This window comes from Stegastes partitus, unplaced genomic scaffold, assembly GCF_000690725.1.
Source record: "Stegastes partitus isolate 25-593 unplaced genomic scaffold, Stegastes_partitus-1.0.2 Scaffold519, whole genome shotgun sequence".
In the NCBI taxonomy this organism is placed as follows: Eukaryota; Metazoa; Chordata; class Actinopteri; family Pomacentridae; genus Stegastes; species Stegastes partitus.
In genome coordinates this window covers 175,409-190,014 of record NW_007578250.1, presented here as the reverse complement: position 1 = coordinate 190,014, position 14,606 = coordinate 175,409, and the positions used below count along the sequence as shown (strand labels likewise).

The following is a 14,606-nucleotide window of genomic DNA, read 5'->3' as shown; positions in this document are numbered from 1 at the left end:
CTCTAGAGGCCTCTGATTACTAGCAAGATGGAGAATGGTCCTTTTCAGCTGTACAGACTGCAGGCGTTACGTTTGGCATCGTACACCGTGTGGGTGCCAACATCGTATGGACAGTGACCCATCATCATTAACCACCACCAGCTGGGAAACCTTCTCTACTTAAGATTAAGCTTAAAACTTGTTTTGTTTTTTTTGCCCTCTCTCTACTTTTGGCAGCAGCACGACATGTTTATGAGCCGCAGTTACTGGCAACACCAAGCTCCCAGGTGTTCATTGTTGTCTTGAGCATTGATTGTCTGTTTTCTACCTGCTATCCATATCCTCATTACACTCACCCAAACTGGTCGAGGCAGATGGCTGCCCTCCCTGAGCCTGGGTCTGCCAGAGGTTTACATCTGGTAAAGGTGAGGTTTTTTTTCTCTCCTCCCACTGTTGCCAAGTGCTTGTTCAAAGCTGCACTAACTGAATATTTGAAATTATTGGGTTTCACTTTGCAATTTTCTAAGATCCTCATTCTACTCTTGCCTTGAGATGACAAATGTTGTGAATATATATGTTGAGACAATGCGCATCTTCATGTCCCCAGAATATAATCTACCCTTCTAAGGCAGCTGAAAATGTTCCAGTCATACCACGGACTGCAGACTCTTCAAACATGTCACCTATTGAACATCTCTGGGAAGCTCAGGATGGATGTGTCATGAGCCTGTCCCCCGTAATGTCTGCCAACTTCACTGAGGTCTTTAAAAGAAGTGGAGAAGAACCTCATTAATTCTTGTGATTTCTGTTCCATGACCCCACTCTTGATCTGCCCATTATCATTTGCAATATTGATCATTGCTTGTTTCTTGACTTCTATTTTGTTGTACAGATGCTGTGTATTGGATCCTACAACAATGATGGATATAAATATATGAATATAATATTACATGCTACATTATAAATTTACTTCAGCATATTTAACCCTATTCAGGACTTTCATGTGGCCATAAGGTCTTTCAGGGTCCATTGGACCCCAAGAAAGAACATGTGCAAACTATTTGTTGGTATTCATTATAGACTTTTATACTATGTTAAATACATTTTCTGCTAAGGTGACGCATTTTTGGTTCCAAATGCACGAAAAATGTCCCTCTTTTTTATTAAAAAAACAAAAAAAACAAAAACAACTTCAAAAATAAAAAAAACAATACCTGTCACCTAAACCAAATGGTCCAAAAGACTCCAAAAGTCCTGACTAGGGTTAAAAAGATGATTCTAATTATTGAGAAGAAGGCTTTCTGTATTTCCTCGTGGTTTGTTTCGATACTTTCAGACCTACTTTTATTTTGATGGTGCGGACAGGAAGTCGTGTCTTTCGCTGCGTCGCGTTTGACGCTCGGAGGAGTCAGAAAGGGAGGCACAGTTGAATAACGGCGAGGACAGGGAGGACGGCCGGCGGTACCGAGGGTCACAGGGATGTACAGTAAACACAGGCAGAAAAATGCCCAAATCTCACCGGCAAAATGTGGACGTTTACTCGTTTTTCTTTCTTTTCTGCTGCTGAACGGCACACTGGAAAGAGCCCGCGGAGACACTGGAGAACAAGGTAAAGAAAAAGAAAGAGCGGACGTGCTGGAAAAGTTCTTGCAGCTCTACCAGTTGCGTGTAGAAGCATTAAAAGCTCATTAAATAAACACGTACGGAGGCTTTAAAGTGTGTCACTCAGAGAGACTTGGGCTCAGTGGAAGCGAGAAACGTTGTAGTGCGACGCAAGTCAAACTTTTCGGGAGTAATTAGCTGTTAAGTGAAGAAGAGGGTTTTGTCGCGTGCGCCAGATGTCATTTAAAAATGTGCCAATTTAACATCGCGACGCTTAACAGGCAAAACGCACAGCATGACCTGGGAGACCTCTCCTGAATAGGTCGGTTTTATTCATCATCCTTCAATGCGCTGCACCCAAAAACACCAACACATCCCCGCCGAATTACACTGTAGTCATCTCTGCTTTTATCACCGGCTCTCTCTTTAACTGTCCCCTCCTCAAATATGAAGGAGGGGGGGGAAATGAGGTGAAAGCATTGTTAAAGTTGCCTTACCGAGTTGTCATTTTTAAGCCGAAATAGTCAGAAGGCGCTATTTGTTCAAGAAATGAGCAGCGGTATGTTTTTATTTTACTGTAAGCTAGGCGGTGTGAAATTTTCAAATATTTCAAACGTGTTTTGGTGTCTTGAATTCGAGCACGTACTGAAGCGACCCGGCTTTGATAAAAACAGATGTACTTGAAGGCGGTTTTTTTTGCGAAGAAAAAGAAAAGAAAAGGAAGAAGAAGCAAAAATTAGCAACATAATTTAGACTTATTGGCTTTAATACAAATGCTCAGTGTAGTTTTTATTTTATTTTTTATTTTTTTAGCCAAACTACAGAATGAGCTCTGTCCTCTTTGTGCGCTGTCCATAAAAGGCAGAGTTTCTTGGAGTGCAGATTCCAGTCCACGTTATGTCACCCAAAGTCATTTTTATGGACTTTTTATTTTTGGGATCAAAGCAGCAGGATGATTGAAATTGGTTCTGCAATGTTAAGCTCCTGCCTTAGATTCTGTTTAAAAAACAAAAACAAAACAGGTCTAAACTTGAATGCATTCAGCACCTTCCCTCTCTCAGGCAGACAAAGGTCAAACTATGTGAGAGGAGATGCATCAGCCTGTCCGGTCATGTGGACTGAACCACCCCGGAGCAAAATAAGACTTAAACAATAAGCGCCATTCAAAAACAAGATGTTTCGACTTAATGTAGTTAACAACCCGTGGATATATCTGTGTGTGTGTGAGTGTGTTTGGCTTCAACATCAACACACAGTGAGCTGACAAGGACACACATCTAGTTCTGATTAAAGTATCCTGTAACGTGAATGAACCCTTGCCAGGTGCAGCATCTCTTTTGCGTCATGTTAATTGTGTGGCTCTGATCACTGTTGTCTCCCGATGCATTTTTACTGCACAAGATGTCAAATGTCTTCATTGCTGTTGTGTGACAGTTAAGACCATGTTTACTGTTTTTCCTTGTCATGGAAAGTTGTTGGCATCTGCCTTCCTCTCGTACAGAAACAATTAGTCGATCAACACTGTCATCACTATGAAGTCATTTCTAAAGCAAAAAAATACAGAATGTTGTCTTTTTCGGTCATAACAAATCAAAGGATTTGGAGCTTTTTTCTCTGTTATCATCAGTCAGTGCTGCAGACTGACTCTTACAGGGGTGCACAACTTTCTCAGTTTCGAAACAGCATGGTATTAATCAACCTTGCATGCTGGTGAATCCTTGTCTTTGCATACCCTAGTTTATGTGATTAACCCTCATGTGTCCATGGGGACATTTTTGTCCTTAAGGACCTTTTGTGTAACTGCTTTAAATTAGGTTAACAGTGACTTCACATTTGCAAAGTGTTTTAAATCTAGTTTTAATATTTTAATCTGGCGGCTGTGGCTCAGGTGGTAGAGCAGGTTGTCCTCTAATTGCAAGGTTGGCAGTTTGATCCCCCGCCCCTCCACAGTCGAAGTGTCCTTGGGCAAGACACTGAACCCAAAGTTGATCCAAATGGCAGACAGCACCTTGCATGGCAGCTCTGTTACCGTTGGTGTGTGAATGTGTGTGTGAATGGGTGAATGAGAAACATATTGTAATGCGCTTTGGATAAAAGTGCAATATAAGTGCAGACCATCTAAAATATTTCACCAGTCTTTTCCCTGAGATTGCCTTATTATACTCCTATGAACTGGAACACAGGTTAAACTGAACTCTGCTGATCGATAGACGCGACAATTTACAGATGTTCCCTAAACACCTCACAACGAGAATAAGAGTTAGGCAGCAGATTAAAACCAGCAAATGGGAAGCAATCAAGTGTAGCAGAGTGGGAGTATGACTCTTTAATTGTACAGATTGAAATTAGTTTGTAGAAGTGAAAATGTAGTGTGTTATAAGAATCATGTCAGTGTTACAATGTGAGAATTTAAGGTACACATTAGGCAGCAAGGTGAGTCGGTGGTTAGCGTCGTTGCCTTGCAGCAAGAAGGTTGCCGGTTCGTGTCCTGGTGAGGACGCCCGGGATCTTTCTGTGTGGAGTTTGCATGTTCTCCCCGTGCAGCGTGGGTTCTCTCCGGGTTCTCCGGCTTCCTCCCACAAGGTCCAAAAACATGTTGAGGTTAATTGGTGATTCTAAATTGTCCGTAGGTGTGAATGTGAGTGTGCTTAGTTGTCTGTCTCTAAGTGTGGCCCTGTGATAGACTGGTGACCTGTCCAGGGTGTCCCCTGCCTTCGCCCTACGTCGGCTGGGATAGACTCCCCCCCCCGCGACCCTCGTGAGGATTAAGCGATGTATAGATAATGGATGGATGTTTATTGTTAGGGAGGCACATTATACTGTATTAGTAAGCAGTTAATTTGTGTTACTCCTTTGTTCAGTGTATTGTTCCACCTGTCCCACACTGGTCCCACTGCTGGAAACTGACAGCCACTCCATCCTCAGTCCTCTCTAACCCGTCTGCACTCCTCCTCCCTTATTTTTACTGTTTCAATTTCTGTCACTCCATTCTTTTGCATCAGCTTTTTTTTTTTTGTCTGCAGGGTGGCGCCAACCAGTAATACATCAGTTAATTGGCCACAGATCTGGCAGGAAAAAAACCCCAAAAGAAACAAAAACACTCCAAATAGAACTGTGATAATTGGTTGTTCTTTTGTTGTCTGCTTAAAAATATCCCCCAAACGAACAACGCAGGCATCAGGAAAGCGGCGTTTGTGCGCGCGCCGTTAAAAACTGGGAGCTAATTTGCTGCAGTCAGCAGAACCACAGTCATCAACCGTCACATCTGTCTGCCATCAGCGGTTCATCGCTCAACACGGCCTCTGATCATCTGAAGACAACACAATGAGCTGTTGCTGTGAGAATAAATGAGATTTTATTTCCACAAAACTATACAAAATTTCGTACGACTCTTTCGGCATTTTGCAAATGAAGTAGTCTGAGAGGACAGCTAGACTAATGCACATGCGGATGGCTTTGTTTCAGGCTTTATTAATGGCTTATCTGATCTGATTTTATCTTCTGTTTGAAAATCTCGCCCGTGACACCGGTTACACTGATGACATTCACTCAGGAAAGAGAGCTTGACTTTTAGCCTGACCATCTGACTTGAACAGCAGAAGGAAGGTAGATATTTCCGTCTGTTGCAGCTTTACTGATTCTTCAATCTAGTTATTTAAAGAATCGTGTGCAAGATATGTGACATCAAATGCAATTCAGAGAAAAGATAAGTGAAAAGACAAACATGTCACTGAAGGAAAAGCTGTGAAACTGTTATGATGTGACTTTTTCCAAACTACCTCAAACATAAAACGTCTCTGTCTTACAATTTTCAGATATATATATAAAAAAAATATAGCAGCCCTGATAAACAGTACATTAAATAGAATATTAGAGTATTAATATCCACAGTTAATGAACAGAAAAGCTGTTTAAAATCAAGTCAAATATAACACAAGCTGTTGTTTTCATGTACAGTTCACAGAGGTGCATAGATAATTAGGAGGGAACACAACGGCTTTAATTCGATGTTCAAATATCTTTCAACACGATCACATTTTGCTGGTTGTGAAATGTGTAAATGAAGTTCATTTAGTGGTAGTTAGTTAGTTTTTTTTTTCTGAAGTTGCATTCAAAAAGTTTTCAGATCCTTTTCACATTTCTTAAACTTGAAAAAGTATTTTTTTTCTTATCTGTCCACATACAGAAATAAACAATAACGAGGAATTTGTATTTTATTTTAAGTGTTTTGTACATTTCTAAAAAAAAAACACCCCATTTACAAGTTTTAAAACCCTTCCCTGAGTACGTGGTTAAAGCAGTTTTGGCAGCAGTAACAGCCTGAGGAGTCTTGGGAATAATCCTGCACCTTTCTTTTTATTGTTTTTTTTTGGTAACCAGTCTGTCCAAGGCCATTCAGTTTGACTGGGCAGCCAGATCTCATCAGGAAGACTGCTGGTGGTCCCAGACTTCTTCCGTTTGAAAATGTGAGGCGCTTTAAGTGCTGCATCCTTCCCCGGATCTGTGAATCGACACAATCCTGCCGTGCAGTTTGTCGATGAGCAATTTTCTTGACCTCTTGGCTGATTTTCACCCTGACATGCACCATCCACTGGGACACCTTATCCAGACAGATGTGCGTCTTTCCTAAATACGTCCAGTGAATCAAGTTAGACACGGGGAGGACTCTATCAGTCCAGTTGTAGAAGCATCTGAAGAACTGCTGAGAAGAACGCACTAGAGCTCAAATGCAACCCAACAAAGGGTCTGAATACTTCTGTTAATGAGAGATTTCAGTTTTTCATGATTAACAATTGTGCAAAAAATGATTTAGTTTATCATTATGGCTTATTTAATGTTGATTGATAGGAAAAAAATGCAGATTTTATTCATTTACAATTTAATTTACGACATAATAAAGTGTGCAGAAAGGGAAGGGCCCTAAAGACTTTGTAAAGAGGCGGTGTATTATTTTAATTAGTGGCATTCATTGCTGCCAACATGAACTAAATCCATTTTTAAATGAGTTTGAAAAGTAACAAATTGGGAAAAAACTTGAAAGGGTCTGAAAACTTTCCAAATGTGCTGTATGTACAGCTCCACTGCAGGAGGGCCTCCGTGAACTGTTGATGAAAACAACTATTTTAGATCCAAACTGTGCAGCATTTATATTGTATTATATTTAATTTAATTCTAAGGAGGGCACCTTCAGCCTTTTAGTAAAATGTGCTTTACTGTGATCATTCTCATCATCATCTTATATCAGAATTCATGGTATGGTACACGTGCATGTGTGTGCATATGATGAATAAAAAGTGATCTCACATAAACGTTGACTTTGGTTTTATACACTCCTCCTGACCTGGAAACTGAATCCTTTCGTCTTGGCTCTTGGTCGTGTCTCGGACTTCATTTTTTTGTGGTTGCGCACTACTTTCAGTTTCATGAATTATTACTTTTTAACTGCCTGTGATAATCAGAGGATGTCCTCACTGCTTCACCTGCCCTCCTGGCAAATTTGTCTGATAAAGAAAAGGCAGATTCAACAGATCACAAGATGAAAACATTCTATCTGTGTGACAGAATGTTCATTTAGGAAACCTAAATCCATCTCTAATAAGCTGGACATGCGAAATAAACCTTTTTAACAAGCCGCAGAATATCCTCCTGACACATTGGGAATATAACAGACGTTTTTTGGAGAAAATTTCTTAAGAAAAATGGCATGATTGCACGATCACAGCAGCGTCTCATCCAGTGCTGATTATCACACAGCGCCACCACACAAGTGTAACCACAGAGTGCGCCGCTTGTTCGAAAAATGTAGTTTTCTGAGAAGACACCAGTCGGAGTTTTGTTGAGTTGGAAGTGGCTACCTTGTAATTCTCTATGCAGGAAAAAAACCTGCATGTAAGAGCTATTTTGTGCATTTTGCTATGTTAAAACAGAGTGGGCAACACAAACATCCATCCATCCATTATCTATACACCACTTAATCCTCACTAGGGTCACAGGGGGGCTGGAGCTTATCCCAGCTGACTCAGGGTGAAGGCAGGGGACACCCTGGACAGGTCACCAGTCTATCACAGGGCTACACTTAGAGACACAGACAACCAAGCACCCTCACATTCACACCTACGGACAATTTAGAATCACCAATTAACCTCAACATGTTTTTGGACTGTGTGGGAGGAAGCCGGAGAACCCAGAGAGAACCCACACTGCACGGGGAGAACATGCAAACTCCACGCAGAAAGATTCCGGTGCCCCCACCGGGACACGAACCGGCGACCTTCTTGTTGTGAGACAACAGTGCTACCAACTGCGCAACAGAAACAATGGAGGTTTAAAGCTTGTTAACATATCAATATAGTGTTTTTAATATGCCGGTAGACATATCATGTTTGGTTGAATTACTCCAGTATTGCCATTGTGTTGCGTAGAGTTGTATGATAATGTTTGAGCCGAGTTGAAGGTGAGCTGCTGTGCTTGAGTAGGAGTTAATGGGGGAGAGGTGGATGGAGAGATTTACACATTCATGAGGAAGCAACGACGTAGAGTTGTATCTGAGCCGTTTTAAGCTGAAGGCATCATTTTCATGAAGAAAAACTTTGACACACAGAGATCAGTTTTTATGGGTTAAATCAACCACTGGGAAGGAAATACTTGCAAAAATCGACCCCACAGGGGGAAAAAAAAAACGCCTGAGGTCACCTGTCCTTCTTTTGAGTTTTACACTAAAATCCTCACAAATAGAGACGTGGAAGAGAGGCAGGGGCAGTGTGATGCTCTGGACATCAGTGCACTGAGCAAAGCTTTGCTAAGCCGGCATAGGAAAGATGGAGATGCAGGGTTTTGTGATTTTGCAAATCTGTCTCATTGAAAAGAGATCATAAAGGGAAAAAGAAGAGTCACTTGTGCGAACTAACAGTTGTAGATAGCCTGACTTACAGCTTTTGATTGTTTGCAGTATGAACAGATTTCTAAAGTTAGCTCAGGCTGCCACCAGCAGATTTTTTGTCTTTTGATTAATCTATGTACTCTTAGCTTATACAATTTTTAATCTCAATGATTATTTTTCTAACCAAAAAGCAAAATGAATGCGTAATCATTTGACAAACTATATATCACTGTTGCAACTTTGTAGAGTTAAACTTGAAACTCCAAGATGAAAAAAATATTTTTAAAAAAAGAGAAAAAAAGAGCCCTAATCGTTTTAAGTCAGTCGTGCAACTCCCAAAAAACTCCCAAGATTTATTTCCTCATTTACAGCCTTTAGTAAAATGATGATCATTTTCATTTTCAAATGAATCTATTTGAATTGTTCCCAGAAAATCAGATTGATACATCCTGCTGTTTAAGAGCAGCTTAGCAGAAAATAACACCATGTGCAGACCTGCTTTGAATTCACAAACACACAATTTCTATGCATATTAAAGGGATGTACTTAATGAATGTACACTTTACCAAGCTTGTTAAGAAGATACAGATTAATGGTTCTATTGGGAAAGTTTGGCTTGCTAGACAATGTTGTTGTTCATCTCATCAGAGCAGCGTGTCGCATTCACATCCACTATGAACAGATTATTTCATTGTCATTCCTCCTCTGTTCCTGCACAGCTTATTGTACGCAGTGTTCCAAGATGAAAACACTTTTATCTGCATCACGATGTTTAACTTCACTGCCCAGGCTCACACACCTCCTTCTGCTTGTTAGCTGTGGCAATCCTGCAATTAGTGAAACTTTCAGCTCTAACTCCTTGGCTGTCCCATGTGTGGTAATATCTGAACGTAATGATCAGCCATGGTTAATGATGTTTTTTTTTTTCTTAAGGTTTTGCAGGTTATAATGAGACCCTGGCTTCATTACATCACTGTGTTGCGATAATAAACGGTGCACGTCTTTAGATTCTTCAACCAACTATCCTTAGAGCAAAACTCATCAACACCAAAAGATTTCTCCTGTTTTGAAAACATTAAAGATTTTTAATGTGATTGTAGCATATTTAGCATTTTGACTTAAAGTGACTTGAAAAAGGGCTGCAAGGTGGTGCAGTTGGTTAGCACTGTTGCCTCGCAGCAAGAAGGTCGCTGGTTCGCATCCGGAATCTTTCTGCGTGGAGTTTGCATGTTCTCCCCGTGCAGCGTGGGTTCTCTCCGGGTTCTTCAGCTTCCCTCCCACACAGTCCAGAAACATGCTGAGGTTAATTGGTGATTCTAAATTGTCCGTAGGTGTGAATGTGAGTGTGCTTGGTTGTCTGTCTCTAAGTGTAGCCCTGTGATAGACTGGTGACCTGTCCAGGGTGTCCCCTGCCTTCACCCTAAGTCGGCTGGGATAGGCTCCAGCCCCCCCACGGCCCTAGTGAGGATTAAGCAGTGTATAGATAATGGATGGATTGATGACTTGAAAAAATTTGGTAACTGAGCATGTTGATGTGTTTTGTGGATTTGGACCAAAAGTGTAATTTACAATAAATTTAGGGCTAGGTGATATTGAATTATTTTGGTAAATTTTTCCATTTTTGTTGATGCATGATGTAAATCCATCCATCCATTATCTATACACCACTTAATCCTCACTAGGGTCACAGGGGGGCTGGAGCTTATCCCAGCTGACTCAGGGTGAAGGCAGGGGACACCCTGGACAGGTCACCAGTCTATCACAGGGCTACACTTAGAGACACAGACAACCAAGCACCCTCACATTCACACCTACGAACAATTTAGAACCACCAATTAACCTCAACATGTTTTTGGACTTGTGGGAGGAAGCCGGAGAACCTGGGCAGAACCCACGCTGCACGGGGAGAAAACTCCACGCAGAAAGATCCCGGGTGTCCTCACCGGGATGTGAACCAGGGATCTTCTAGCTGCGAGGCGACGGTGCTAACCACCGAGCCACCAGCCCTGTTGTAATATTAACATTCTAAAAAAGCAAATCTGTAGGAGTTCTTTATTTTGTTTAAATTGCTTTTTATGATTTAGATCAAACAAATAATGTTCAGTGACACCTCTGCAATTGCTTTATGTAACGCACAGCTGCTCCTGGTTTTTCTTTATAATTGATACAAAATGGAAAAAGAGAATATCTTTTGCTTGTGATGTTTTTTTTTTTCCTTGGCCTTGCATGTAAAAGGTATATAATTACAGAAAGAGAAATATTTTAAAATGTTTTTATCTTGAGTTTATTGTGTGAAAGACTGAAACACACAGAGCTTTGGCCTTATGGCTCTGCCCCAAATCTGTATAACCTGGTTAGTCATGAAAAGCAACAACAGCACATTGTTTTATTCAAAACAAACAGTTGGTGGAGACCAAACCGTAGCTTAAAGCAGAGTGACTTATATCGATGTTCAAACTGGCAGCTCTTTGCTCACATATTTGTTGGCAGTTTTAAATAATAATGTTGAATGCTTTAATTAACGGCTTGTTCTGCTGCCCCAAGGTGACCCCAAAAACATAAATGAAAAATGTACAAAATCAATTAGTGCAGCTTTAATATCCAAGTCGAAGGCTCTGTTTTTGCAAATACTGAATAAATGACATGTTCTTTCAGTTGATATCTACACAAATATAGAAAGACAGATATAGTTAAATATAAATTGGGTCTAACATTTCTCCAGGAGAGACTGCGGCAGTCCAGTCATGCAGACCCAGAAGTTCTAGTTCTTGTATTCAATATGTGGATAAGTCTGCGCAGATAGCCCAAAGGAAGATTGAGTGCAGGACTCAAATCACAATTCAGTTTTGTTCCTCTCTCATAGGCTTTAGCTAATGCATTTTAAAATCTGGAACTCTCTGATATTATCAAGCAGGTGTGTGCTCTCTGAAACCGAGCCCATACCGTTTCCCACTTTGTCAACACACCACCGCTTTGTGCATGTTGTGTGTCGGTCCAGCACACACCGGCTCCCCGTGCCTCGGCCACAAGCTGAAGGGGCCGACACATTCTGTTGAAATGTTTTACACCAGTGTTTCTTGCCTCGAGGTGCATATACCACATCTCAGTGGGCACCATGTTTTATCTTGGCAGAACTGACAAGAGTTTTAATTTACTTTGAGTGCTTATTTTGTCCCAGTTAGACAAATGTGTGGGTGGGGTTTGCATGGTAGACGTGTCCCAGTTAAGTTCATTCTGAGTGGCACGCAGACTTACCTGAGAAGACTTTGATTTGCTGCATATTCAGTGACATCCTGCACTGGGACTGAACTATTTAGGTCACATGGCTCATTAATAGTTCATTGTTAATTGTGTGACAGCTTAATTTAAACTGGAGCCTCTTGGTTAAAGTGTTTGGCTGAGTTCCCTAAACATGGAATAAGCCTAGACTAAAATTTCTCTCAAAATGTATTGATTTTGTTTTTAGCTTTAGGTCTGTCAAACTGGCTGTTTATGTAATAAATCGATATCCTGAGCTTATTAAGGTCATTGTTGTGAATCAGGACCTTTATTATTTCGATAAAGTAGGTAAAAGCATGTGTAAATGTCAGTGCTGGCATCTTTCAACAGTCCGTTATCTACTGCTCAGCTCATTTTCAGGTTGGAGCCACAGGTTGTGAACTTTAATTAGGCCTCATTAATATTAATCACAAATTTGAACAGAATATTTGCAGCCACATATTTGCAAGTACCTTTAGTTAAGCTTCTGTCTGATGTCTTGTCCTATAGCACAAAGGGTTGTGACCTCAGTTTGTTATTTCCTGCGATCAGGATGCTCCTTTTCTGATGCCTTTGCCTTGTTTTTACACTCCTAATCTCAGACGTGTCATCAAAAATGCTTAAAACGCCCCCCAAACTCTTAATATACTTTTGCTCTCTTGGGATTCAAATGAACTCCTGCTCAGCAGTTTTCTCTACAATATCTGCCCGCAACACAGCCCATTTACCAGGCGCTGAGCGCAGCCTGCCCCGAGCCTGGACTCCACATGCTTTTGCAATGCAAGGCGTGCTCTGGGAGCCCAGAGGAATCTGTATGGGATGATTTGAGAGCTCTTGAAAGCGTGGGCTGTTATTTCCTGGGGGGCGAGCAGGCACTGGCTGCGCAGTCGGCAGAAATGTTGTGGCTCGACCTCTAAACAGGCAAACTTTCATTAGCGACACGTTCCCGACAATGCCCAGCTCACCTTTTCACACCGCCTCATTTCCACCTGCAAACACCAGACTGGCGTGACTGAGAGGCTGCACCCTTGAAGAATATTTTGTTTGAAATCTAACAAGATTGCGTGGTTGTTATTTATAACACCCACAGAAATACTGTGCAGTGGCCCTCTCTGGTCTGCTGTGTGGGCTTCCTTTCGTTATTATTCGTTTTCCAAGTGTTATGTTTATGCTCGGTGGGTCTGCGGAGTGTAGGTGAGGGGCTGCCAGAGAGCACAGCGTTTCTAAGAGCTTCCTGGTACAGTCTAATGCTATCAGTCTCAGTGCTGGGATAGAGTGTAAAGTAGTTCTACAACAACATTTGAAGTTTGTAACCCCTTTTATGATGAACTGAGAAAAGAGCTCTTTTTACACAACAGATAACTGAGCCGCCTCTTCCCTTAAAGCAAGTGTCAGATGTGTTTTAAATTACGTAATCATTTAAAAGAGAGTTTTATAGCTAAACGTATGGTCATGTTTTTGCTGTGTCACAAAAAAAATCTCCACTTTTTTGAGTACATAAATATGTGCACTCAATTTTCATTTTAGTTCATTCTTGTCTCAATCTTCTGTTTTGCTCTAGATTACTAAAATTTTGTCATTTTGTCTTCTACACTAGAGGTTTCAAAAGTGTTTTGCTTGGCTTATTCCCACAGCCCCGTCCTGCATCCCGTTATCAACACCGCCCATCACGTTCAATTATATAAACAAAAACGGATACTGTCTCAATTAGCTGAGTGCACAGTGTTGTGTGTTATCCCCTGGCAGTTGCACTTCTTAGGAATCAGTGCTCAAGAACAGAAACATTTACAAAACTCAGCCTTCTTATGTCTTTGCTGGCCATCGAGAATACACAGGACTGAAATAATCCCCGTTGCAAGACACAGTTTTGATGGCAACGTGACATCAAATTATGTTGTCACGACATAAGTCACTCAGGCTCTGCATTATATGTGTTACATTTGTCTGAATAAGGAATGGGCGGATAGCGTTTTATTACGCTTTTGTTAAAGAGAACAAAATCAAGGACTGACATGTTGAATAATTCTGTTTTCTAAACTCACTTGGATAAATACCCGAACGTCACTTGGTTTTTGCTGTGAAGTAATTTTGATGCAATCTTATTTTCTATCATTTTTCCGATTGAACTCTATATCTGAAAGTTGAAATCCAACTATTCTTTGTTTTCTCATATAGTTTTCAGCTCTGATAAATGATAATTGTGGAATTTGTTTGAAGACAACAAGCCTTTCAAATCCGTTGGCGCGTTTTGGGGTTCAGGTGGTTACATAAAGAGAAGACCGTGAGCTCATATGCACATCACACATAGAATTACCTCTGAGCAAGAGTGCCTCCCCTGAAGCTTTTATGTTGTGGATGTGATCCCTCCCTCAAGCAGACATGAATGGTTTGATTATATCTCCTCCCTGAAGGAAGCGCGCCAGGACGAAACACACACTTGTGATGTAGCTCAGCTCAGAAGAATGCCGCTTGCATCCAATTCTGTTTCGTCACATGTGCGACTCACTAATCCATGAGCACTGGCAAGCCATTCCCTCTGTGTAGAGACAGACAGTTGGCAGGTGTTCTTTGGTAGAAAATAGTTCTCAGTGAAACTGCATAGCGAGAGCCATGGATTATCTGTCTTGACTGTGTTTTCTAAATGCAGTTACACACCAAATGCCACTCAGCTGTATGGCAGTAGACACCTCAAATAGAGCTGTAACTAATCTCTACTTACCTTACTGATTAAGCAATTTTGTCAATTAATTGCGTAGACTTTAAAATAACATTTAAAGAGTAAATGATTCCCATCATGGTTTACCAGGACCCAAGCTGGTGTTTTGAAATGATTTGTGAAGCCCAAAGACATTCAGTTACTTTAATAGGAAACAAAGTATAGCAGTAA

At 41.0% G+C, this 14,606-nt stretch overlaps 1 protein-coding gene across 1 annotated transcript in view; it reads left to right on the top strand.

The window, feature by feature from the left end:
- The first annotated feature begins 1,396 nt into the window (after positions 1-1,396).
- Positions 1,397-14,606, top strand: part of LOC103361635 (disintegrin and metalloproteinase domain-containing protein 19-like) — a 186,355-nt gene continuing 173,145 nt past the window's right edge. Inside the window, exon 1 of the mRNA XM_008287770.1 lies at positions 1,397-1,588. Coding sequence (XP_008285992.1) covers positions 1,459-1,588 — 130 coding nt within the window. The 5' untranslated portion in view covers positions 1,397-1,458. The remainder of the gene's footprint in view (positions 1,589-14,606) is intronic.